The sequence below is a fragment of the Neolamprologus brichardi genome, chromosome 16 (genome assembly GCF_056152115.1).
Source record: "Neolamprologus brichardi isolate AB-2024 chromosome 16, ASM5615211v1, whole genome shotgun sequence".
Classification (NCBI taxonomy): Eukaryota; Metazoa; Chordata; class Actinopteri; order Cichliformes; family Cichlidae; genus Neolamprologus; species Neolamprologus brichardi.
The window spans coordinates 17,152,889-17,175,821 of NC_142119.1; the positions used below are offsets into that span (position 1 = coordinate 17,152,889).

General features: G+C 40.0%; 1 protein-coding gene across 4 annotated transcripts in view; it reads right to left on the bottom strand.

Moving 5' to 3' along the window:
* LOC102778690 (axonemal central pair apparatus protein HYDIN-like) overlaps positions 1 to 22,933 on the bottom strand; it is a 56,472-nt gene that overhangs the window by 2,040 nt on the left and 31,499 nt on the right. For all 4 annotated transcript variants that reach the window (XM_087829851.1, XM_006788116.3, XM_006788117.3 and 1 more), the window contains exons 57-92: positions 22,723 to 22,921; positions 22,513 to 22,606; positions 22,003 to 22,096; positions 21,746 to 21,911; positions 21,581 to 21,663; positions 21,225 to 21,371; positions 20,974 to 21,064; positions 20,262 to 20,466; positions 19,847 to 20,079; positions 19,599 to 19,747; positions 19,241 to 19,436; positions 18,974 to 19,070; positions 18,198 to 18,437; positions 17,957 to 18,099; positions 17,226 to 17,450; positions 16,971 to 17,131; positions 16,589 to 16,683; positions 16,212 to 16,431; positions 15,883 to 16,083; positions 15,678 to 15,804; positions 15,111 to 15,276; positions 14,433 to 14,580; positions 14,113 to 14,320; positions 13,786 to 14,007; positions 11,569 to 11,738; positions 10,147 to 10,345; positions 9,290 to 9,442; positions 9,038 to 9,208; positions 8,711 to 8,820; positions 8,357 to 8,579; positions 7,413 to 7,622; positions 7,128 to 7,291; positions 1,331 to 1,481; positions 1,020 to 1,250; positions 665 to 889; positions 167 to 448 (exon numbers count right to left, since the gene is read on the bottom strand). In XM_087829851.1, the coding sequence (XP_087685977.1) occupies positions 167 to 448; positions 665 to 889; positions 1,020 to 1,250; positions 1,331 to 1,481; positions 7,128 to 7,291; positions 7,413 to 7,622; positions 8,357 to 8,579; positions 8,711 to 8,820; positions 9,038 to 9,208; positions 9,290 to 9,442; positions 10,147 to 10,345; positions 11,569 to 11,738; positions 13,786 to 14,007; positions 14,113 to 14,320; positions 14,433 to 14,580; positions 15,111 to 15,276; positions 15,678 to 15,804; positions 15,883 to 16,083; positions 16,212 to 16,431; positions 16,589 to 16,683; positions 16,971 to 17,131; positions 17,226 to 17,450; positions 17,957 to 18,099; positions 18,198 to 18,437; positions 18,974 to 19,070; positions 19,241 to 19,436; positions 19,599 to 19,747; positions 19,847 to 20,079; positions 20,262 to 20,466; positions 20,974 to 21,064; positions 21,225 to 21,371; positions 21,581 to 21,663; positions 21,746 to 21,911; positions 22,003 to 22,096; positions 22,513 to 22,606; positions 22,723 to 22,921 (6,199 nt within the window). The remainder of the gene's footprint in view (positions 1 to 166; positions 449 to 664; positions 890 to 1,019; positions 1,251 to 1,330; positions 1,482 to 7,127; positions 7,292 to 7,412; positions 7,623 to 8,356; positions 8,580 to 8,710; positions 8,821 to 9,037; positions 9,209 to 9,289; positions 9,443 to 10,146; positions 10,346 to 11,568; positions 11,739 to 13,785; positions 14,008 to 14,112; positions 14,321 to 14,432; positions 14,581 to 15,110; positions 15,277 to 15,677; positions 15,805 to 15,882; positions 16,084 to 16,211; positions 16,432 to 16,588; positions 16,684 to 16,970; positions 17,132 to 17,225; positions 17,451 to 17,956; positions 18,100 to 18,197; positions 18,438 to 18,973; positions 19,071 to 19,240; positions 19,437 to 19,598; positions 19,748 to 19,846; positions 20,080 to 20,261; positions 20,467 to 20,973; positions 21,065 to 21,224; positions 21,372 to 21,580; positions 21,664 to 21,745; positions 21,912 to 22,002; positions 22,097 to 22,512; positions 22,607 to 22,722; positions 22,922 to 22,933) is intronic.

Genomic DNA, 22,933 nt, shown 5'->3' on the forward strand with positions numbered 1-22,933 from the left:
AGTAAAACATCCCTGTTTTTAATAACATTGACTTTTTTTGATGTATTTGAATTGGTATGTTGGAAATCACTTAATGTTATGTCAATAAGACATTTTTAGCTTTACGCCACTGCTTGGTCTGGTTTTATCACTGTGCCCATTTTCACAAATTCTACTTGGTCTTTACCAGAAAAGAGAAAGCTGTGGTTTGCAGGAACACATTCTTGAAGGGGATGATGATGTTCCCACCGGCTTTAATGCTGAACGGGCCCTGAGACTGGGGGGGCAAGCATAACCCATGTAAGGGAAATATGTATTCTCCACCAACTCCTGAAGACAGGCTGAGCTGGCCTTTCACTTCTCCCAGCTGAGAAGGCTCAAAACAGACGTCCACGCTGGCCTCTGAGCCCACGTGGAAACCCGGAATTACACTCACACTCTTGTCCACGATAAAGTCTGGGTAATCAGTCTAGAGGAGAGAGACAACACGAGAAAATTTCTGTTTAAAACTGACAGAAAGATACAGACACTGAGTTGTGTGTTGAAAAATTATAAAGAATACATAAAAAGGTGTCTTAAGAAGTGATGAAGGCTGACACTGAATGCATATAAAGTCATCCTAGCATGAATGTATACAAAGACAGAAGAGGACTATTTCTTCTTCTTTGTTTTGTTTTGTTTTTACCTTACAGAAGTACGTGGTTTTGAAACGGGCATAGTTGATAAACTTTACAGTGATGATGTGGCTACGGCCCAGTAAAGCGTTAAAGTGCACAGTTTTCTCTGGTGCCGGAGGCAGAGCTCTGAGAAGCAGATCATAGTGGAAGTGGCCCAGCTCACTGCTGAACAAAGTTAGCCGTGCTGTAGACTCGCCTGCTTGCAGAGGCTTGTACTCGAAAGGCAAAACACCCTAAAAGGAAAGGCAGACATTCACAGACAGTGCCAATAAGAGTTTGTTTATGGAAACACAGTTAGGGGTTTTGTTTGTTTGTTTGTTTGTTTGTTTTCCAAGTATGATGGAAGACATATTCAGTATTCACCTTGGACTGGCCTGGCACCATGTGCTGAGGTGGGACAATGATATCACGGCTTTTACACTCAGTGGTGAGGCAGGAAGCTGTGGTCAGGGGGTTCTCTACTTGAACGGTGGCTGAGGCCGCCCGGCGAACTGATGTCACTAACTCTATGGTGGACAGGACTCCTGGAGACGTGGCTTTGAAGGTAACTAGGTAGAACAAGTACTCACCTGTCTCATGGTGACGGAATGTCACCTGAAGAAAAAGATCAACGGATGTCATGATGGGTAACAAATGTCAGTTCAGATCTGGAAATGTGTAATGTTTGATCAAACCTTGGTGTTAAACTGTCCCTCTGTATATGTAAAGAAAGACATTTCATAGTCCCTGTTAGCATGGGCGGGGACATCGATGAACTTGATGCCCCTGAGGGACACTGTAGCATCTGGTTTATCAGGCTTCACTATCTCTAGCTGCACAAGGAACCTGAGAACACAGATGAGAACATTCATGACATGACTGAGATCATTCCCTCCACTTTTTATTAAAGTGCTAGCATATTTAAATTTTCTATTTCCACTTCACCCAGCTACAGTTTTTATCTCTGGGTCAGTTTAGGCAGCATACACATATTTAAAAAAAAAAATAGCTGGTAAAGACAGTGGTATATTTTGCTGCTAAATATTTAATAACAGATTTATAACATTGGCAACATGCAATTTAAAGTAGGAGAAAAAAACATATTATTTTTTTACACTTGAATGTGTCAGTTACTGCTGCAGAGATTTAGGAGACGTTTCTGCACTCGTGTCACTTTATTTGGAAATCCAGACAAAGATGTGATAAAAACTTATACCAAGCCACCTGGGACCTCCAAACTAAAGGAGACACATAATATCTGCAGCAACAAAACTTAAATTTCAATTTTTGGCATTAGGTTCTTTTCAACATTCTGTGGCTTCTGTGGCAGGAATTTCAACAAATATGGCTGAAGAAAAAAGAGAATGCAAGGATGATGCTGCTAAAATTTGGACCTTATCCTGACAGTAATCATGCCTCGAGAAGTTTTAATAGCAGCCCATTTCTTATTTTGATGTTTTGTATTTGTTTGTTAGTTTGAAGCGGTTGTTTGTGGTTGTTCTGATCAATGCAATTACATTATTAACCTGCAAAAACACATTTTTCCTTAATAAAGTTTTATTACACATAAATAAACAATATTTGGTGGTGCCATTAACAAACTTCTCCTGTTAGTAAATTAGCTGAATATCATCTCTTGACCTTGTGCTAACCTTGCTGATTCAGCATGTCATATTAAAATGAACTGACTGTGCCTGTGCCTAGAAAACAGTGCAACTTCCCCATAAATATTCAATTCAATTCAATTCAATTTTATTTATATAGCGCCAAATCACAACAAAAGTCGCCTCAAGGCGCTTCATAGATACAGAGAAAAACCCAACAATCATATGACCCCCTATGAGCAAGCACTTTGGCGACAGTGGGAAGGAAAAACTCCCTTTTAACAGGAAGAAACCTCCGGCAGAACCAGGCTCAGGGAGGGGCGGCCATCTGCTGCGACCGGTTGGGGTGAGAGAAGGAAGACAGGATGAAAGACATGCTGTGGAAGAGAGACAGAGATTAATAACAGATATGATTCAATACAGAGAGGTCTATTAACACATAGTGAGTGAGAAAGGTGACTGGAAAGGAAAAACTCAATGCATCATGGGAATCCCCCGGCGGCCTACATCTATTGCAGCATAACTAAGGGAGGATTCAGGGTCACCTGGTCCAGCCCTAACTATATGCCTTAGCAAAAAGGAAAGTTTTAAGCCTAATCTTAAAAGTAGAGATAGTGTCTGTCTCCCGAATCCAAACTGGAAGCTGGTTCCACAGAAGAGGGGCCTGAAAACTGAAGGCTCTCCCTCCCATTCTACTTTTAAATACTCTAGGAACAACAAGTAGGCCTGCAGAGCGGGAGCGAAGTGCTCTAATAGGGTGATATGGTACTACAAGGTCATTAAGATAAGATGGGGCCTGATTATTTAAGACCTTGTATGTGAGGAGCAGGATTTTGAATTCAATTCTGGATTTAACAGGAAGCCAATGAAGGGAAGCCAAAACAGGAGAAATATGTTCTCTCTTTCTAGTCCCTGTCAGTACTCTTGCTGCAGCATTTTGGATTAACTGAAGGCTTTTCAGTGAGTTTTTTGGACATCCTGATAATAATGAATTGCAGTAGTCCAGCCTGGAAGTAATAAATGCATGAACTAGTTTTTCAGCGTCACTCTGAGACAGGATATTTCTAATTTTAGAGATGTTGCGCAAATGGAAGAACGCAGTCTTACATATTTGTTTAATATGTGCGTTGAAGGACATATCCTGGTCAAAAATGACTCCAAGGTTCCTCACAGTGTTACTGGAGGCCAAGGTAATGCCATCCAGAGTAAGAATCTGGTTAGATACCATATTTCTAAGCTTTTCAGCGCCGAGTACAATGACCTCAGTTTTATCTGAGTTAAGAAGCAGAAAGTTAGTGGCCATCCAAGTCTTTATGTCTTTAAGACATTCCTGCAGTTTAACTAATTGGTGTGTGTTATCTGGCTTCATGGACAGATAGAGCTGGGTGTCATCTGCATAGCAGTGAAAATGTATGCTATGTCTTCTAATGATGCTGCCTAGGGGAAGCATGTATAATGTAAACAGAATTGGTCCTAGCACTGAACCCTGTGGAACTCCATAATTAACCTCAGTGTGTGAAGAGGTCTCTCCATTTACATGCACAAATTGGAGTCTATTAGATAGATATGATACAAACCACTGCAGTGCAATACCTGTAATACCTACAGCATGTTCTAATCGCTCTAACAGGATATTATGGTCAACAGTATCGAATGCTGCACTAAGGTCAAGAAGGACAAGCACAGAGATGAGTCCACTGTCAGAGGCCATAAGAAGATCATTTGTAACCTTCACTAAAGCTGTTTCTGTGCTGTGATGAACTCTGAAACCTGACTGAAACTCTTCAAATAAACCATTCCTCTGCAGATGATCTGTTAGCTGTTTGACAACTACTCTTGCAAGGATTTTTGATATGAAAGGAAGGTTGGAGATTGGCCTATAATTAGCTAAGACTGCTGGGTCTAGAGATGGCTTTTTGAGTAAAGGTTTAACTGCAGCCACCTTGAAGGCCTGTGGTACATAGCCGATTATTAGAGATAGGTTGATCATATATAAGATCGAAGAATTAATCAATGGCAGGACTTCTTTGAGCAGTTTTGTAGGAATGGGGTCTAAAAGACACGTTGATGGTTTGGAGGAAGTAATTATTGAAGTTAACTCAGAAAGATCGATTGGAAAAAAAGAGTCTAACTTAACATCAATGGAACTAAGAGTAGCTGTAGATAATATTACATCTGTGGGATGATTATTGGTAATTTTTTCTCTAATGATAAAAATTTTATTTGTGAAGAAGTTCATGAAGTCATCACTAGTTAACGTTAAAGGGATGGTTGGCTCAAAAGAGCTCTGACTTTTTGTCAGCCTGGCTACAGTGCTGAAGAGAAACCTGGGGTTGTTCTTATTTTCTTCAATCAGTGATGAGTAGTAAGCTGTTCTGGCTTTGCGGAGGGCTTTCTTATAAAGCAACAAACTATTTCTCCAGGCTAAATGATGATCCTCTAAATTTGTGACACGCCATTTCCTCTCCAGATTACGAGTCATCTGCTTTAGGGTACGTGTTTGAGAATTATACCACGGGGTCAGGTACTTCTGATTAGAGACCTTAGTTTTCACTGGAGCTACAGTATCCAGAGTCGTACGTAGTGAGGAGGTGAAATTATTAACAAGATAATCGACCTCTGTTGGGGTAGCGTTCAGAAAGCTGCTCTGCTCTGTGTTGGTACAGGGCATTGACGATGATAACAGTGGCTGGATTATATTCTTAAACTTAGTTACAGCGCTTTCAGAAAGACATCTACTTTGATAAAGTCCACTCTCCACTGCTGCGTAATCAATTATTGTAAATGTAAATTTTATCAAGAAATGATCAGACAGGAGAGGGTTTTCAGGAAACACTGTTAAATGTTCAGTTTCTATGCCGTATGTTAAAACAAGATCTAGAGTGTGATTAAAGTGGTGGGTGGGTTCTTTTACATTTTGAGAGAAACCAATTGAGTCTAACAACAGATTAAATGCCATGTTGAGGCTGTCATTTTTAGCATCAACATGGATGTTAAAATCACCCACAATAATTATTTTATCTGAGCTCAGAACTAAATTAGATATAAAGTCTGAGAAATCAGACAGAAACTCTGTGTAAGGCCCAGGTGGACGATAGATGATAACAAGTAAGACTGGTTTCTGAGTTTCACAGCTGGGGTGGACAATGCTAAGCATCAGGCTTTCAAATGAATTAAAAGTCTGTCTTGGTCTTTCATTAATTAATAGACTGGTGTGAAAAATTGCAGCCACACCGCCCCCTCGACCTGTGCTTCGAGATTTCTGGTAGTTAGAATGACTCGGGGGTGTTGATTCATTTAAACTAACATAATCATCCTGCTGCAACCAGGTTTCTGTAAGGCAGAGTAAATCAATTTGTTGATCAATTATTAAGTCATGTACTAACAGAGACTTGGAGGAGAGAGACCTAATATTTAATAATCCACATTTCACTGTTTTACTCTTTGGTTCAGATGTGGATACTGTATTGTTCTTTCTTTGTAAATGTTTAAGTTGTTTGTTGCTGGTATTTAGTTTGTTTTTTGTCTTTTTGGAAGCAGACACAGTCTCTATGGAGATGGGTTTTTGGGGGGGGTAGCAGGAGGAGAAAAGCTGCAGAGAGGCGTGTAAGACTGCAACTCTGCTTCCTGGTCCCAACTCTGGATAGTCATGTTTTGAGGGGTTTAATAAATTTGTCGATATTTCTAGAAATGAGAGCTGCTCCATCCAAAGTGGGATGGATGCCATCTCTCCTAACAAGACCAGGTTTCCTCCAGAAGGTTTGCCAATTATCTATGAAGCCCACATCGTTTCTGGGACACCACTCAGACAGCCAGCAATTTAAGGAGAACATGCGGCTAAACATGTCACTCCTGGTCTGATTGGGGAGGGGACCAGAGAAAACTACAGAGTCCGACATTGTTTTGGCAAAGTTGCACACCGATTCAATATTGATTTTAGTGACCTCCGATTGGCGTAACCGGGTGTCATTACTGCCGACGTGAATTATGATTTTATTGAATTTACGTTTACCCTTAGCCAGCAGTTTTAAATTTCCTTCAATGTCGCCTGCTCTGGCCCCTGGAAGACAATTGACTATGGTTGCCGGTGTCTCTAGCTTCACATGTCTGAGAACAGAATCACCAATTACCAGAGTTTGACCCCCGGCGGGTGTGTCGCCGAGTGGGGAAAAACGGTTAGACACATGAACGGGTTGGTGGTGTACCTGGGGCTTCTGTTTAGGACTACGCTTCCTCCTCACCGTTACCCAGCCGTCTTTCCCCAGCTGCTTGGGATTTGCCGGGGAACAGCTAGCGGGGCCTACGCTATCTTCGGCTGCACCAGCTACAGGGGCCTGGCTAGCTAAGGGTGAGAGCAGGGTGCAAAGCCGAGTCTCCAGATCAGTAATCCTGGCCTCCAGAGCTGCAAATATGCTACATTTGTTACAGATATCATTACTGCTAAAGGAGGCCGAGGAGTAACTAAACATCTGACACAATGAGCAAGAAAGTGCAGAAGGGACAGGTGAAGTAGCCATGGTGCTAACGGGTCGGCTACGAGCTAAACTAGCGAAACAGTACAGAGACAGTGAGTGAATACTTTGGCTATAAATTAGGTAGTGAGTACACAGAAAGTGTGCTTCGGATGAAACACGTGAAGATTATTATACTGTGAAAAAAAAAAGAATGTATTTAAAAGTTGTTAATTAAACTGCTAAGCAAATAAGCTACTCAGAAACACCACTGTGTTTGAGCAGGAACAGGAAGCGATACTATACCACAGAGCGAGCGAACACCAAGTGACAGCGCCACCGACAGGAAAGCTCAAGGTTGAAGCTCAAGGTGGAAATATAACCACACCTTTCAGTGTTTTTACCCTGATTAGTAAATGTGGTCTTAAGTGTTTTACCGCTGTTGTCTAGAGAGCCAGTTGTGCACAGGGAGCAGCACGGTGTGGCTAGTTTTTGCCGGCAGCTCGTGCACAATAGTGTCCTCTGCTTTAGGAGGATCAGCAGTTCCCTGCAAGGAGTACAGCATGCCTGTCCCATCGGGAAAAGCAAAAAAGACTGATCCCTGAGGCAAAAGGAAGGAGAAATGTGCAATTTTCAGGGATTAAATCCATTTAATCAATCAATCGTATCTACATACATTTCATAATTAACTCAGTGCCACTAAAATGGCACTGCTCCTCTACCTGATGTTTTTTTCCAGAAGTAGTCATGGTCATAGGTCGGTAGGTGATTGTGAATGCCATGTTCTGGTGGGGCTCAAAGTTCACAGAGAGTGCAGCACTCCAGTGCTCACCCTCAATGACAGGTGCGATGCTGCAACACTGGTTTGTGGGGTTGAGCACAGACAGGGTCTGAGTGTGAGAGCCACGAACTGGGCAAACAAAATTCACCACCTGCACACAGAGAGATGGCAGCAACAGTTCAGTGACAGATGGCTCAAAGGCGCTGACATTACAAAGAACAGATGATGTGTGAAGTTTAAACTTCTGATGTCAAAACATAATCTTCCCACATCTGAGCTACATCTGCTGATATGATAATTTAATTCCTGTGTTATGGTAAAAAAGTGTTACAGAGCTAATTGAAGCCAAGTAATATTTTTTAAAAACTACAACTAGAGTTGACCTCTAACCGTTCCTACAATCTGAAACACTCACAGTCATCTTTACTATTGTGCCATCATCTGGTTTCAATTAGTTCATTTACATATTAGTATTTTATTCTTAATAGATATGATGTAGCCAATGCTGAATTTATTGACTGGTTACTGGAAACACTGTCCCATGTGAGTGAGCAGATTTGTATTAGAAACCTGAAACTATGCCATGCCATGTGGTTATTTAAAATAATTAAATGGAAACAGAATTGCATCGTTAGTTCACTGAATACATACAGCACTGCTGCTCTGCATGTGAATATACATGTAAGTCAGTGGTTTTTAAAAGTACATACATACATGCATCATGTAAATATGACACATTCTCATCCTCACTGGTCGTCAAAAGCATTCAGTTAACCTGAAATAGCTCTTAATAAGTAACTATCCAATGATCAATCAGATGATTTTTTTGTTTGTTTACTATGTTACTCAACATTGTATTTGTCTGAAAAGGTGCTTCAGTCAAACCTCTCTGCTGGTGGAGGTGGCGATGCAGGAGCCAGTGACAGTAAAGGTGATGGGTGAGGAGGAACCCTCCACAAAGCAGGACAGATTCTCATATCTTGTGTCGTTACGCAGCTCCACAGGGGCAAACGTCACTTGAAAGGAAACTCCCATCCCTGGGTTGATAAATCCTTTTAATGGCACAATGGACAACTCTGCAGGAAAATCCTCTGTTTTCCAGTTAAACCTGTAAGAAGGTGGATTGAAAAGTAAAAAGCAAATAGGAGGATATAATCCTGTGCACGTGACACCTGATTGCAATAACACAATACTGTGTGTCTGTGTGGAGATTTGTTTGCTGGTAGCGTCTAACCTTACCTGGCACTACTGTCGCCAGTGTTCGTCATGACAATCTTCTTCTTGACCTGGCAGTGCTGGACCACAGCTCCAAAGGAAAGCCAGTCCTGGTCCAGCTGAACTTCAACACCCTGGTAGTTTTTTGTGAATTATGTTAACGGTAATCGTTGTTATAAGATCATAGCATTCTGTTTAATTCATATTAGTAATACAGTCTATATTCAGAACTTTTTTAAAGGAAGTCTGAAGAAAAGGTTTGTTAAAATGTGACAATTTACTCCTAGAAGCTGATGCTGATCAAGACACACAAAGAAACAGATTATCTGTTTCACAGTGAAATTTATGTACCTGGCAAGAGCCTTGGATGGTCAGCAGGGGTTGGATCAAGCCTAAACACTTTGCCTGCAGCTCAGCAATGAAGGGACGAATGCGCTGATGAGGTGAGAAATGGATCTGAACATTACATGACCCGCCACTAGACTTCAGCTTCAGCTCACCTTCTGGACTGAAACACAGATCCTGGGAGAGAGGGTGACATGAAATGCTGCTCGAGTGGACTGCTGTTTATGCATATCTTGCCTGTGTTGTCTGTCTGCATACCTTTTGATCAATTGGTGTATCTGTGCTGAGCATTAGGGTGCAAGAAAGGTCGATACTGCTGCGGTTTACTAGAACCACCTGTTTTTTGATCTTCTGTCCCAGTTTCAGAGGTCCCAATTTCACCTTCTTCTGCCTTGGATGCTCAACTTCCAGCTACAAAAAGTCAAGATATGATATTAAAAACATACTGATTTTGATACATTTTATGGTCAAATTATGAAGCCAGTGGACATCAGAGCATCTTTACATTGGATCCAGGTTTTTGAAAATCTGATATCAATAAAATTATTAAATATGTAGCTTGATTTTTATAAATCTTACATGTGTTCAAGTTGCTTTTTTCAAACACATAATACTGTTAAATGCTATATTGATATAAGCCTATATTAGATCTAAAAGATGCCTTTTAGTCCATCCATAACCACTGTGAGGTGGGTATTCAATCTATGTTCTAGGTGTAGGCTGACAAGCTGCTCCTGGAGGTACCCAGGTACAAGAGAAAGCTCAGAAGGGACAGGGCCTTCTCTATTGCTGCTCCTAATCTGTGGAACAATCTGTCCCAGCACATTGGAGAGGCCTCTTCACTGTCCACTTTTAAAACCCATTTTTACTCCTTGGCTTATGACACAGTCTGACCCTGATTTTATTGTTTTAATCTAATGTGCTTATTTTATTGTATTAAATGTAATTCTAATTATCATTTTATACTCTTTTATTATTATTTTTTGCTCTTTGTGCTAATTTTATTATTTTAAATATCATTTTAATTATTATCTATTTTTTTTATGACGAAATTGTATTTTGACGAAAAACCTAAATATAGTTGTTGAGTCCACCACATGCACAGTGATTCTCACCTTCATCTCGATGCCCTGCCCCAGTATCTCCACCTGTTTTGTGACACAGCTGTTTAAGATGAAGGTGAGCTTCTCGTGATACTGACATGGCTCACGAGGATAAAAGGTGAATGGTATCTCTTTTACACCACCAGGTGACAAAATATCTGCATGGAAGTCCATCTCCAAGAAAGCAGTGTTCTTGAACTGGCACTGGATGCTGAGGAGCAGAAGACGGGAATCTAATTTTAGACTCTCAAAATCTCATTTATTCTGATTATAGTAACAACTGAGTGGTGGAGAGAAACAGAACTGAGGCATCCTGCTGAAAGCACAAGATTTGAAGGATCAGATTCTGTGAGTCAAATTTTTGTTTATCTACACAGCAACGTGCTGTTCTCAGAGTTACCTGACACAAAAAAAACAAAAATCTGAATGATACTAGAGCCTGAGTGATATTGGTGGCGTCACTATCAGCGATATTAGCGATATGCTAGTATTTGTATTTGGGACGAATGATAAACACAAATTAAAAAGTAAAGAAGAGGCAGGAGAAACATCCTTCTACGATGTTCTGAGTGTTGATTTTGCAAAGTTTGTCAAACAGAAATAAACTATGCAACATCAAAATCTGCAGTTTCCCAGTGGGAACATATAAACTGAACAAATACAACAACTGGCTGATTCGAGCAGAATGTAAATGAGTAATCCATGGTTAGCTGCAGCAGTTAAAAAAAAGTGTATTTTTAAACTGCGACACTGAAAAAATGCTGAATAAAAATTCGAAATTGAATTAAAAGCAATTTATCAATCAGGCTCTAAATGATCCTCTTGTTTCTGGACCGTCTGTGTGATGTTACTTCCTGTTGTAGGAAGCCTGGGACAAGATTATGTGACAGTGAGCTGCAACCACCATGAAGAGCTGACACAGTCATTAAGTTACTGTAATCAACTGTAAAGTATTTTGAATGTGCACATGTTTGAGTGTAACTGATATTGTCATGCACTGTTGCTGCCCTATATGAAAAGAATTAAAGATCTGCTTCATGCAAAGTTACAGCAGTGTCTCCCTCTTCTTCCCACGCATCATGCAGAGTTGGCCAGGACAGGACCAGCCAACGACCCAGATAAGAGTAAAACCAGTAACATCTTTTGAATGTTTGAAGAACCTTGAATCCTAGAAAAACTGGAATTCAAACTACGACAACTGTTTAACATTAAGTTACCATAAATCCAGAAAACTAGTTTAGAGATAAGAAATATCAAATGTCAGTTACCTTACATTTTAAAATAAATCTGTTCTGCTTTGATGATATTTGCAGCAAAACATTATGTGTTAATATAATATTAATATTACATATTATATTATATTAATAAATATGAGAACTCTAATCCAATAATTCATAAAAAAATCATGCTTATGGTTCTGAGACTTAAACACACCTGATGTCCCTTTTGCCGTTGTTCCTTAACACTAGGGTCTGAGTTGCCGGTTCCATACCAGGACAGTACAAGAAGCACTTCCCGAAGTTAAGCTTGGTAGAGGAGAATTCGAGACTGGGTGATACAGCCTTGCCTTTTATATCAAAGGCAAATGTAGGCCCACGTTTCACCTGATGAGATGAATCAAGAAGAGATTTACATCAGAAAGGGAAATGCCCAGAAAGCAAAATTCAATAATTATTATCTTTCACACCTACACTCAAAAAAATAATTCATTGGATGAACGTAATTTTATCTTGCCACTTATATTCCATCTAAACAAATCATGTTATATTAATCCATCTTGATTGTGTTGTGTCAACACGATATATGTGTGTAGGTTTAACATAATATTAACATTAACATTTAATTAATTTGACTTTTGTTCAATCAACATGTTCGCACCACATTAGTCTAATTAAATTTATTTAAATCCATCTTATATTGTTTAAACACTTTGGCACATCAAAAATCAGTCCTGTTACATGAACTAGTAAAATATTTGTTTGTTACACCAATGATAATCTTGTTGAATGAATGAAATGTAATTTATGTCTGTAGTACATGTTGTATTCATATTAAGTAATGTTCAACAAAAAAAATCAATGGATTTACAGCAACTTCCAATCCACCCATCTTCTTATCTTTATCTGGGCTGCGGAAATGATAGGGCAAGAGAGACAGGGTACATCCTGGACAGGTCGCCAGTCTATCATACAGAGACAAACAATCATTTGCACTTTAACACCTTTGGGTAATTTAGAATAACCAGCTATCCTTACAACTGCATGACTTTTAACTGTGGAGGAACGCAGAGAGAGGTACGCAGAGAGAACGCACTGAAAAAGTCGCCACATTGTGGATTTGAACCCAGGATCTTCTTGCTCTGAGGCAACAGCACGAACCACCATGGCAGACGTAACAAAAGTAGGAAAGCTATGCTTGATGATGCTTTATGTTGTTGTCCTTGACAAGTTAAACCATAAGAAATAGTAACAGCATACACGTGGTGCGGTTGTCTGCCTCTTGTAACCCCACTGATTTTCCTGTGGTTTGACATCTAATGTGATCTTGTGAATTTCGTGAGTCGACTCACAAAAATGAAATTGGGTGGTTGTTACATGCATAAGATCCAAACTTGTAATTTGAACTAAATAATTCCTAGTAAGAGTGGTTAGTTGCCTGGATCCAGCCACTCTTACTGGATTGTATCATGTCATCTCAACAAGAACAAATTAAGTTGCTGAATTTCATGCAGATGCTACATGATTTAGTTACGTTCACCATAGAAACATGGAATTATTTAGTTCAAATTACAAGTTTGGATCTTATGCATGTAACAACCACCCAATTTCATTTTTTTGAGTGTAGGGCTGGGCCATATCATACCATTCACGGTAATACCGGTATAATGTTAGGCAATGATAAGAAAATAAAATGTCGCGACAGAATATGGGTAAAACGCGCATGCGCAGTGCCTTTGTCTTCATACGCACATGGCAGAAAAAGCATGGCGGCGACGGAGAATGAGAAGGCGAAAGAGAATCGTCGAATGAAACAGATGAACCAGAATTGGTTTGTAAAAATAGTGCAACTTCAGTGGTGTGGAACTGGTTTGGCTTTCATCCATCAGATACACACCAAAGCACATTTTCTGGTAGGGCATGCAAGCGGACCGTCTTTCGGAAAATAAGTCGCTCTTAAAATCCTTTGATTGTCTGAAAAATGGACAGTGTTCCTTATAATCCTGTGTGCCTTATGTATTCTGGTTGTGCTCACAGATCTCAAACCAATTTTATGTGGTACACGGCGCTCGAAAATCTGTCAAAAAATGTTTTAGTACGACCTTGATAAGCTACAAAGCCACATTATACATGGTTATGCTCAGGATATGTCAGCCCATTTCCACTGGAAATGCCTTTTGGTTAAACTGTCAGCAAGGAAACAAAAAAAACATCACACAATACTCAGATAGACAGACTTAGTTCTAAAAGATGATCTATTTTTATGGTATAACAATAACTGCTAATGAAAATGATAACTTCAGCCAAACTGCCTACATGTACATGAGCTTGTCTTAAAAGAGAACTACAAGCATGATGTTTTCCTTTAGACTTAAAAGCCTCGCTGATCCTTTAAAGCATGTTACCTCTATAAAAATCCACACCAGCCTATTACCTTGATATTTAGTTTGACGTCTTTGAGGTTGCAAATGCACTGGGGGAAAAAACACAGTGAAGACTGCAGCTGCTTCCCAGCATCGATGGCAGCATTTTGTGTTTTTGTGACTAAGTGCTGTTGCAGTGCTTTGGGACCCATTAGTTCAAAGTTCACTTCCAGGATGAATCTTGACAGATTGGACACCAGAAAAGTAAAAGTGGATTGCTCTGAAATCCCCACCTGTACAGACAGACACACAGGAAGCTCTAAGTTCTCATGTAAAGGAAGGTGACTGTACATATATACATATGAATATTTTTGTCTGTATCATCAAACTGTGTTGACCTCCCCAAAGTCCAGAGTTTCTTCTTGGTTGGGGGCAATCATTTTGAGGCCCCCCTCTGGCTTCTCAACTTGTACAGAAGTGCTCAGGGTGAAACAATCAGCCTTAATGATCAGTGTGAGTGGCTCTGACTTCTTCTTCACCCTCAGAACCACTTTGAAACTCACATAACCTTCACAGGAAGGTGTGAACGACACCAATAACGGCAACCTGCACAAAACAGTTTACAATTATCTGATGCAGTTTTCTCTTAGACTTCCTATAACATGCCATTGGGGAGCATATTTCATCGTTATCTAATTAAGATTATAATGTCATTAACCTGTTTTTGGGTGCCACTGTGCCAGTCATGGGCTCCAATATGAGCCTCGATTGCTGGTCTTCACAGAAAAGAGATGAAGGAACCACAGAGAAATGTAAGGGCTCTTCCTCTTCACTCACAAAATTAACTGCCTGTTCCACTTTTTTTCCTTTAAGAGTACATGGAAAAATTCAAAGTAATCTGTATCAGAATGTGATAGATTAATTTATTCTTAGAAAAACCTATTGTAGCAACACATCTGCCATTAGCACCAAGATATCATTAGAGACAGTATATTTACTAATCTTAAGGCATAAACTGAAAGAGGAGCTGTGTTGGAAGTGGGTTGCAAAGCAGCTTGCAGATGCACATCAACCGTAGGCAGGCTAAAGCAACTTAGGTAGCATGCCCTGTGTGAGAGCTGCCAACTGGATTTGTGGAAGGGCATTGGTAGAGCCATCAGCTGATGCAGGCAGGGACTGAGTTGGCAGAGCAGGACATCATCACACTTGCTGTAAATCTATGCTCAATTGTAAGATTGTATTGAATGACATGTATTCTTTGTTGCATTTCATTAGCCAAGCCAGTTAAAGACAAAAAATCATCTAATTTTACCATCAAAAGAAGCAAATACGCACAAAGTATAAGTATAAGGGATTATTTGAACGTTTGCGTTTGTATATATTAAAACTGAATTACCAAGAAGCAGTTCCCCAAAGTCAAAGTGAGGTCTGTCGAGATAGGTGATTGGTTCTCTAGCAGTGCCCACACATAGGAAGGGAACAGATAGCGATAGAGTGTCAACAATGAAGGTCCAGAAGGACTCCACTGCATCCAGCTGCTCGGCAACATACTCAAAACACACCTGCAAACAAAGCAGACAAAGCAGGTTCAGGGGTGGCCAAGACTCATTCATGAAAACAGACAAGTTACTGGAGCTCAAATTGCCAAAAACGTTAATGGTGGTTCTGATAGAAAGGTATCAGAATACCCAGTGCATCACAGTTATTTGGTATTTTCATGGCAAAAGAGAGGTGGGGGGGGCTAGCTATCAGGCAGGTGGTCATAATGCTATATAATGTTAGTTCAAGAAAAACACGTGGAGTGAGTGAGATGAATAAAGACAGATAAAGGTAAAAGAAGAGAACCCAAGACTGACAAATGGAGAAAACGAAATCAAGATGGGAATGAGGTAGTACACTCTGTGAGATACTTTACGACGAAAAGACCATCATTGTTATGTGGGTGCACTCTGTCTATTCTTACTTCTGCTTTGTTCCCAGGGGGAATGACACCAGATGGAACAAGACAGTGGAAATGGCTCCTACTTTTGTCCTCACACCTCCATTTGAATGAGTAGGGCTTACTGGTTGGGTTCACCACACTAAAAGACCTAAAGAGTCAACCGAGAGCATGAAACATCCCGGGTTACACTGACAGAGATAGAAGTTCTAACCTTACTTGCTATTACCTTGTTGATGGTACAGACAAACCAATGGCATGAATCTCCAAAATTCTGGTGTTTGGGTCCAGAGGGCCACTGAATTCAGAGTTACGACGGTTCCCACTGATGTAGTCTGAATCTTCCAGGTCAAAGTGGAATTGGGGCAAAAGGCTGCGGCCACACACTGAGATACACGGGGCCTGTTTCTCATCCTGCAAATTCTGAATACTGGAAGAAATGTGCATACTCACAAAAAGGAAAGAAAAGCATCCAAACCATTGACGCCATTTTCAAAAAACTTGAAGAAAATACCTAGTTGAACGTTTACCTGCATGGAAATGTTACACTTCCCTTACCTGCAAAACAACTTTCCCTGAAAAGTGGACACCTGCAGGGGTAAAAAGCGAACAGTGAAGTTCTGCCTGGCACCCGGCTTCATGGTCCCTACGCTGGGTTCAATGCTGAAAGGAGGAAGCTCAGGGTTCAACATTAGAAGTGACAACAAGTTCGCCAGAGGACGGGCTTCAGTCAGCGATCCTGCTGATCTGCTGCCAGGTCGAGAAGTCGAGGTCCCCTCTGTTAAACACCACATGTAGACATTTACACAGAGTCAAGTCCAGGTTTTAAAGTACTCACGTGTAGGTACAGAAAGAAATAGCACTTATTTTCAGGATCAAATCCAACAATGACAAGTTGACCCAATAATATTGATGATATAATATTTCTGTCGTACCTTCTTGGTCACAGCTGACAATATTGCTGCTTGGATCCATGAGAACTTCCCAGGAGAATTCCACCTTCATACTTCCCTCATTCACTACCTGCAGTCTACGTGCATGTGTGCAGACAACAAAAAAAGTAACACTCAGAAATACTCAGAATACTCAGAAAGAAAGATATATTTTTGAATTGAATTGAATACAGTGCCCAATGTTGAGGAATGTAATGTTAGATATACATCACATATAAGCCTTTAGTGGCTTTCTTTTTGATCTTTAGTATTTTCATTTCTATGTGATGAATAAGAAACCCCAAATAATGTTTCACAAGAATACCATGTTATATATTATTAGGTTTGATGACTTGGAATATGTTGTACACAAAACCTGACTTACTGCTGCAGCCTGGTTTGGAAAAGCATGGTGTTCTCAAAGAGGATGGTGTTTGTGCTGCAGCTTAACTTCACATAGTCGCAGACAGCACTGATGCGTAATTCAAGCTCCACCTGAGAGCTGTCGACCACAGAGCAGCAAGGCTCAGGATCTGTTCTTATCACCTGGATAAAAGAATGTGATTTATTAACTTGTCTCCCTATACAGCATTTGACACCACTTGTCTCTCTAGCACAATAAGCTAGGCACCACATGTACCTTGTCCTTTACAGCCTGTTTGGATGCATCTGAAGCTTTCTCTGAAGAACTCAGCCAGTGCACCGTCTTGTGTCGGTCATCCCAGTCAGCAACCTCCTCTACAGGCTGCTGGAACTCCACCTGGCAAACCTTACATCTCATTTGCAGCTGAGACAGAGTCACTGCCTTGCTGGAGCTAAATGTGACAATCACTTCCTTAGAGCAACCAGCATGAAGGTGTCCCACCTGTAACAACAAGCAGCTAAATGTTTTCCAGAGCTTACAGTAAAACAAGCAAGAGAAAATGTAAAATTACAACAATCAATGTCTTAGGAAAGGAACTGCGTGTGTTCAGAAATAATGTCTATAGCTGTATTTACTATTTGTTGACGCTGGTTTGATTCAAGATTTTTTTTTATTGTCATTGTCATTTTATTGTCAGCACTACCTCAAATATGCAACGCAGAATGAAATTATGTTGCTCAAGCTCACATAAAAACAAAAAAAACATCAATACAAAGTTTAAAAAGAGCAAGTATAATAAATAAATTAATATAAAGTCATTGGTACATATTTAAAACCACAAATTATTTAATTATTGCACAAGAGAAGTGCTGATTGCACTGAGGCATTATTTTGTTTCAAAAATAATGCCAAACTAACCAGCAACTTTTGACAAAGCACATTTTATCACTGCTATGAAAAAGCATTTAACAGTTTTGACAGCCTCTGCCACTTTGTTGATATTTTACCTGTGGTGAAAAGCTGACATGAGGTCCACTAGGGGGCCACTCAAACCTCAGCACCTGGCTGCTGCTGTGGTTGGTCATAGTAAAACGTTCTTTGTATGGAACGTTTACATGGCAGTCACGAAAATTCAGCACCTCATAATTACCTATAAATGAGAAATTAGGTCTTTAATAAAAGACTCAAGCTTCTGTTGAACTAAATCACAAGATTAGGAGGTTTTGTAAAAAAAATCTTATGCCATACCTTCTTTTTCATCTTCATGTCCTATATCCTGCAACGACCTGCTGATGTGATCTAGAGAGACAATTGGCTGGAAAGCCTCTCCTGTTACTTCTATTGTAGTGTTGCTCTGCTGGTTGTCCTTCACTTGCAGTGACATTTTTGCCTTGACACTCAAGGGTTTATCAGAGCAGAAGCCAACCTCAATCTCCACTGGTTCATTAATCTTCAGCTTTAGGTTTACTCTGTGCACCGATTTGTGCTCTGTGGAGAAGGAAAAATGTCAGAAATCATTGAGGAGTGGGAAGTGTGAATGGTTTAAAGCCTCACCCACTAGTTTTCAGTGCATTTGTTAAAGTAAAAGAAGATCACACTTGACCTCAAAGAAAAGACAGGGTAAAACCGAGTCATGTCGGTTACGATCCATAAATCATAAATTGGGACATAAATTGAATGGGCTATGAAAAACTGCCAGCTAATGTGATGAATCGTTACAACAATATGTAAGACAGTACCCAGCAATGTTAAGATGGCCACTTAGGAGAGAAAGTCACACTACAGCCTTAAGAACTCAGTTTCTGCAATGTGTCAGGAAGTCTAAGTGACTGATTTGACCATGAGTTAGACAATAGTGAGCAGGCAAGCTTCACTGCATGAAGGATTCAGTGTGTGTGCTTAGATTAAAGAAATGTCAGCTGTATTTTCAGAGTGCCGTGGTAAAACGAGCATTAAAACATTACAGTTAAAATTACAGTGCACTTTTCTGTAGGCGTTGTTTCACAAATACAAGTTTTATTTACCTGAAGCACGCTGTGTGGAGTCCACGGAGGTGTTAATGTTGTCAGACGCAGCTTTTAGGGTGAACACTCCATGCTCATCCAGCATGTCAATCTGGACCTATACACATTTTCAGAAAACACATTCATTATTCATGAAATTCTACCTAGACTGTTTGTTATGTTTCTGAATGCATTGTAAATAATAATATTTATATTTTGGTGTAATTTGGTTTTACTGAATTTAAAATGGGTAAACAGACGAAATTTGGAATTTTTCCCTCTTCTCACCTCAGCTGGAACATTTCCATTATTTAACAGCACCAGGGGTCGGATATATCTGCGCCCTACCGGTACCCATCTGAAGTGCAGCACTGGGCTTCCTTTACTGCTCCTCAGACCTGGACGTACCACACAAACACTGGGCAGAGTGCCTTGTCCCAAAAGGTCAAACTCCAGCACGCTGGTCTTAATTGTGGGTGTCACTCTTAATCCAGCAGAGAGAAGAGAGCAGGGTGGGAGAAGTCAGCAGCAGAAAACAACCGGTGCTGTAACTCTGTTATTATATACAGTAGTAACAGGGATAAAGAAGGGATAGAAAAACTAAAGACAACACCGCAGTGGCATACACAGTCATTTGCTTCTTTACCTTCCACTTCCCTCCACCTTGGCCTCAAACACAACACTGTAATGCTGCATTGCCTGAGGTGTGAAGGTGACAACAGCAAACGCGTGCGAGAAGCTGGGAATGCTCAGTGTTGTCACAGGCAAGTCAAAGACCTCAATGTGTCGGGATGACTGTAAAACATACATATTTTAGACTCAAACTTCTACCTACATTATGATAGACAGAAACAGTCCTATATACATTTATCCTTGTGACTTTAAACACTTCACCTTAGGCCCAGCACTTCTGATGGCCAAGCTGAGCATGCAGGGGACCTTGCTGCTGTTGGTGAGTTTGAAGCGAGCTCGGCTGGTTTGACCCACCAGGATTTTGTTGAAGACAAACTTATTTTCATCCAGCACAAAAATCCCTTTAGCATTGCAAAACTGCTCTGAAGAAAGCTGGCTACTGCTGCAGCACAGATGGTGTTCCTCAAAGATGGAGGCCATATCCAATACTATGCCTAGAAAACAAAAAAAAGAGCTAGATATAATATGATTTAAGTCAAAGAACGGCTAGCAGTAAATTTAGAACAAAATTTGATCTTTGATCAAAAATCTTTTTAATATGCCTTTGGTAATTTCAGGACTGTAGAGCTGAGCCTGACCAGTTTTACTGATCAAAAAAGAATCATGCAGCTCTCACCTGGCTTGCAGACTTCAGCCAGCAGTGTGTAGGGTATGCCATCAGGATGGTCTGAGGGGTCACGCCCAATGATGTCAATGTGCAGACCCTGGCTCCACCTGCCCAGCTGTTCAGCTGCACAGTCCACTGTCACCAGCTGCTGAGACCCTGGCAGTAGGCTCCCAATGCAGGGAGACACTGAGAACATACCCACGCTGAGGCGATTCTGGAAGAATTCAGGAAAATCATAAGAAGCAAGGAGAGGTGATGAGAATACTGAAAGAAGTACTTACAAAAAGAAATCAAATTTAATGTCAAAGAGCAGAATTTAGTTTATTTTGCTTTAAAAATTATTAAGCATAAAAATCAAAGACACAAAATTATACACAATTTAATTTCATGACCATCATCATCGTTTTTTGTATTGCTTCCCTGTTAAAATTAAGGGGTTTTATGATGTTTCTTATTAATTCACTTTATAGACCTTTTCAATGTCTATGTTGTCTGTTTTACTTTTGTAAATCCATAACAACTCAATGGAACTGAAAGAAAAAATGTCAGGACTGTTTTGTGATTATTCATGTGTTAATTATTAGCTTGACTAATCTCAAAATAAACAGAAAATGTAACTCTAAGAAAATTAATAATGAATAAGTCCAATGACTGTAAAACCACAAACAGGACCATCTATCAGGCACTGTCACTGGTGTGAAATTCACCAGCGTTCTCTCACCTGAAGAAAACTCTGAAAGGATTCTGGTGGTATTTTGGCAGCATTGGGCCTCCCTGAAAGGGTCTCTCTTGATATAGTCTTACCGGGACCCCTGAGACCAGAATGTAAAGAAAAAAATACACAATTTATTAACAATAAATGTTACAAAATTTTGTTTTGTGAAAACTAAAACTAAAAATGGTGGAGCAAATAAAATATCTTTAAAATAACATGTGCTGGATGTGTTGTTTTTGTGTGTCCTGTTGACCTACCCTGTCCTCACGGGATCTGTGATCATGCGGCAGATGGTGAAAGAGGCCTCAAAGACCCCATTGTTTTCGATGGTGAAGCTTTGGCTTTTCTTGTTGCCATAGATCAGAGGACCAAAGTTCAAGTCGGATGAAGGTGTGATCTTGTACCTGAAGAGAGACGAACATAAAACACCAAAAACAAAAAAACAACTACAAAGCTGCTTCATATGAACAAAATAAGAGGCTGGAAATGAGATGAAAGAAACACAGTTTTTCAAATTCTATACTATAATACGATAATACAATAATGTTTCTGCACTATTAATAAATAATATATTAACAGTGCAGAATTAATGAGAGCGTGAATCGGCCTTCACCTGGTGAAAACAGATCGGGCTGAAACCCTGATCGCCACGATAGCTACAGTTTCTCCTCCTGTCCCAATGCTCGGTTCAATCACCTGCAAAAGATTAGCTCACTCAGTGTCAGCTATCAATTATTTAAATCTTTTAAATAAAGTTTTTACTTTTTATGGATCGAACCTGGCAAGGCAGAATAGGTTGGTCTTTAATGAACACTTCCACATCAGGTTTGAAGAGGATGTTCACTGTTGTGGGTTTGTTGGGCATCAGACTACCACACTGAGGAGACACTTTGAAAATGGAGTTTAGGTCTGGCTGCGCTGGGTCTGTCTGCTCAACATTAAACCTTGTGATAAGAGAACAATAAAATTAAATGACCGTTCCATGAAAACCTTTATATGAATAAAATATTGCAAAAACTATCAGTTTAAACTCACTTGTAAGATACTTCATATTTTCCTTGGTTTTCCAATCTGAGAGACAGTCTGACCTCCTCAAAGACTCTGATGGTTCCAAAATTAAGACAGCCATCTGACATAGAAACATGAGCATGTAGTACATTATTGGTGGTTATTATATCCTGCCACCCACTCAGTCAGTCATTTTGCAGTGCTATCTGTTAATGGTCCTTAGCTGCGTTAGATGCCGGTTCTCTGTGACAAAAATATTTCCTCATGATAAAAAGGAAGTTTTACTTAATTTTCATTATTTAAGGAAATATAAATGTATATAACAATGTCTGTATGATGGATTTTCAGTTACTGTAACATCCTTGTTACATTTTTTCAACTTAAATATCATTTTTATGTGACTCCTTCTTTTGCATAAAATGTGGAGAATGGAAGTGCAGGTTCAAAATGGTCAAAATCTGATTGTTTACTGCATTTAAATCAATAAAAGGCCCACATTCACTTTCACATTTAAACAAAAAGCTGTTTCATTTGTACCTGGACTGATTTCCAGGTCCACGTCATAGGCTTCGGCAGTAACCTGAATATTTTCAGTGTATACAACACCTAGAATTTTCTCCACATCGGCTACCTGGAAAAAAAAACCCACATGATGTATTTCTGTGTGTATAACATGTCTATAATATATTCATTTATTTCATGTTATTTATTAACTACAGCATGAGTACTGCTCTGGTTGTACTCTACCTCCAGACGTAAGATTCTCTTAATATTGAGTGGCCTTCGGGCTCTGAAGCGCAAGCTCAAAGGGAAAGAAGAGTTAGGTGAGATGATGCCCTGATCTTGTGGCACAGTGAACTCATCACCCAACTCTTCCACACCCTGCAATCTCCAGGACACTGGCAGAGCTGTCTTATTATACATCATAATGCTGCGGCTGTCCCTCCTGGGCAGGATA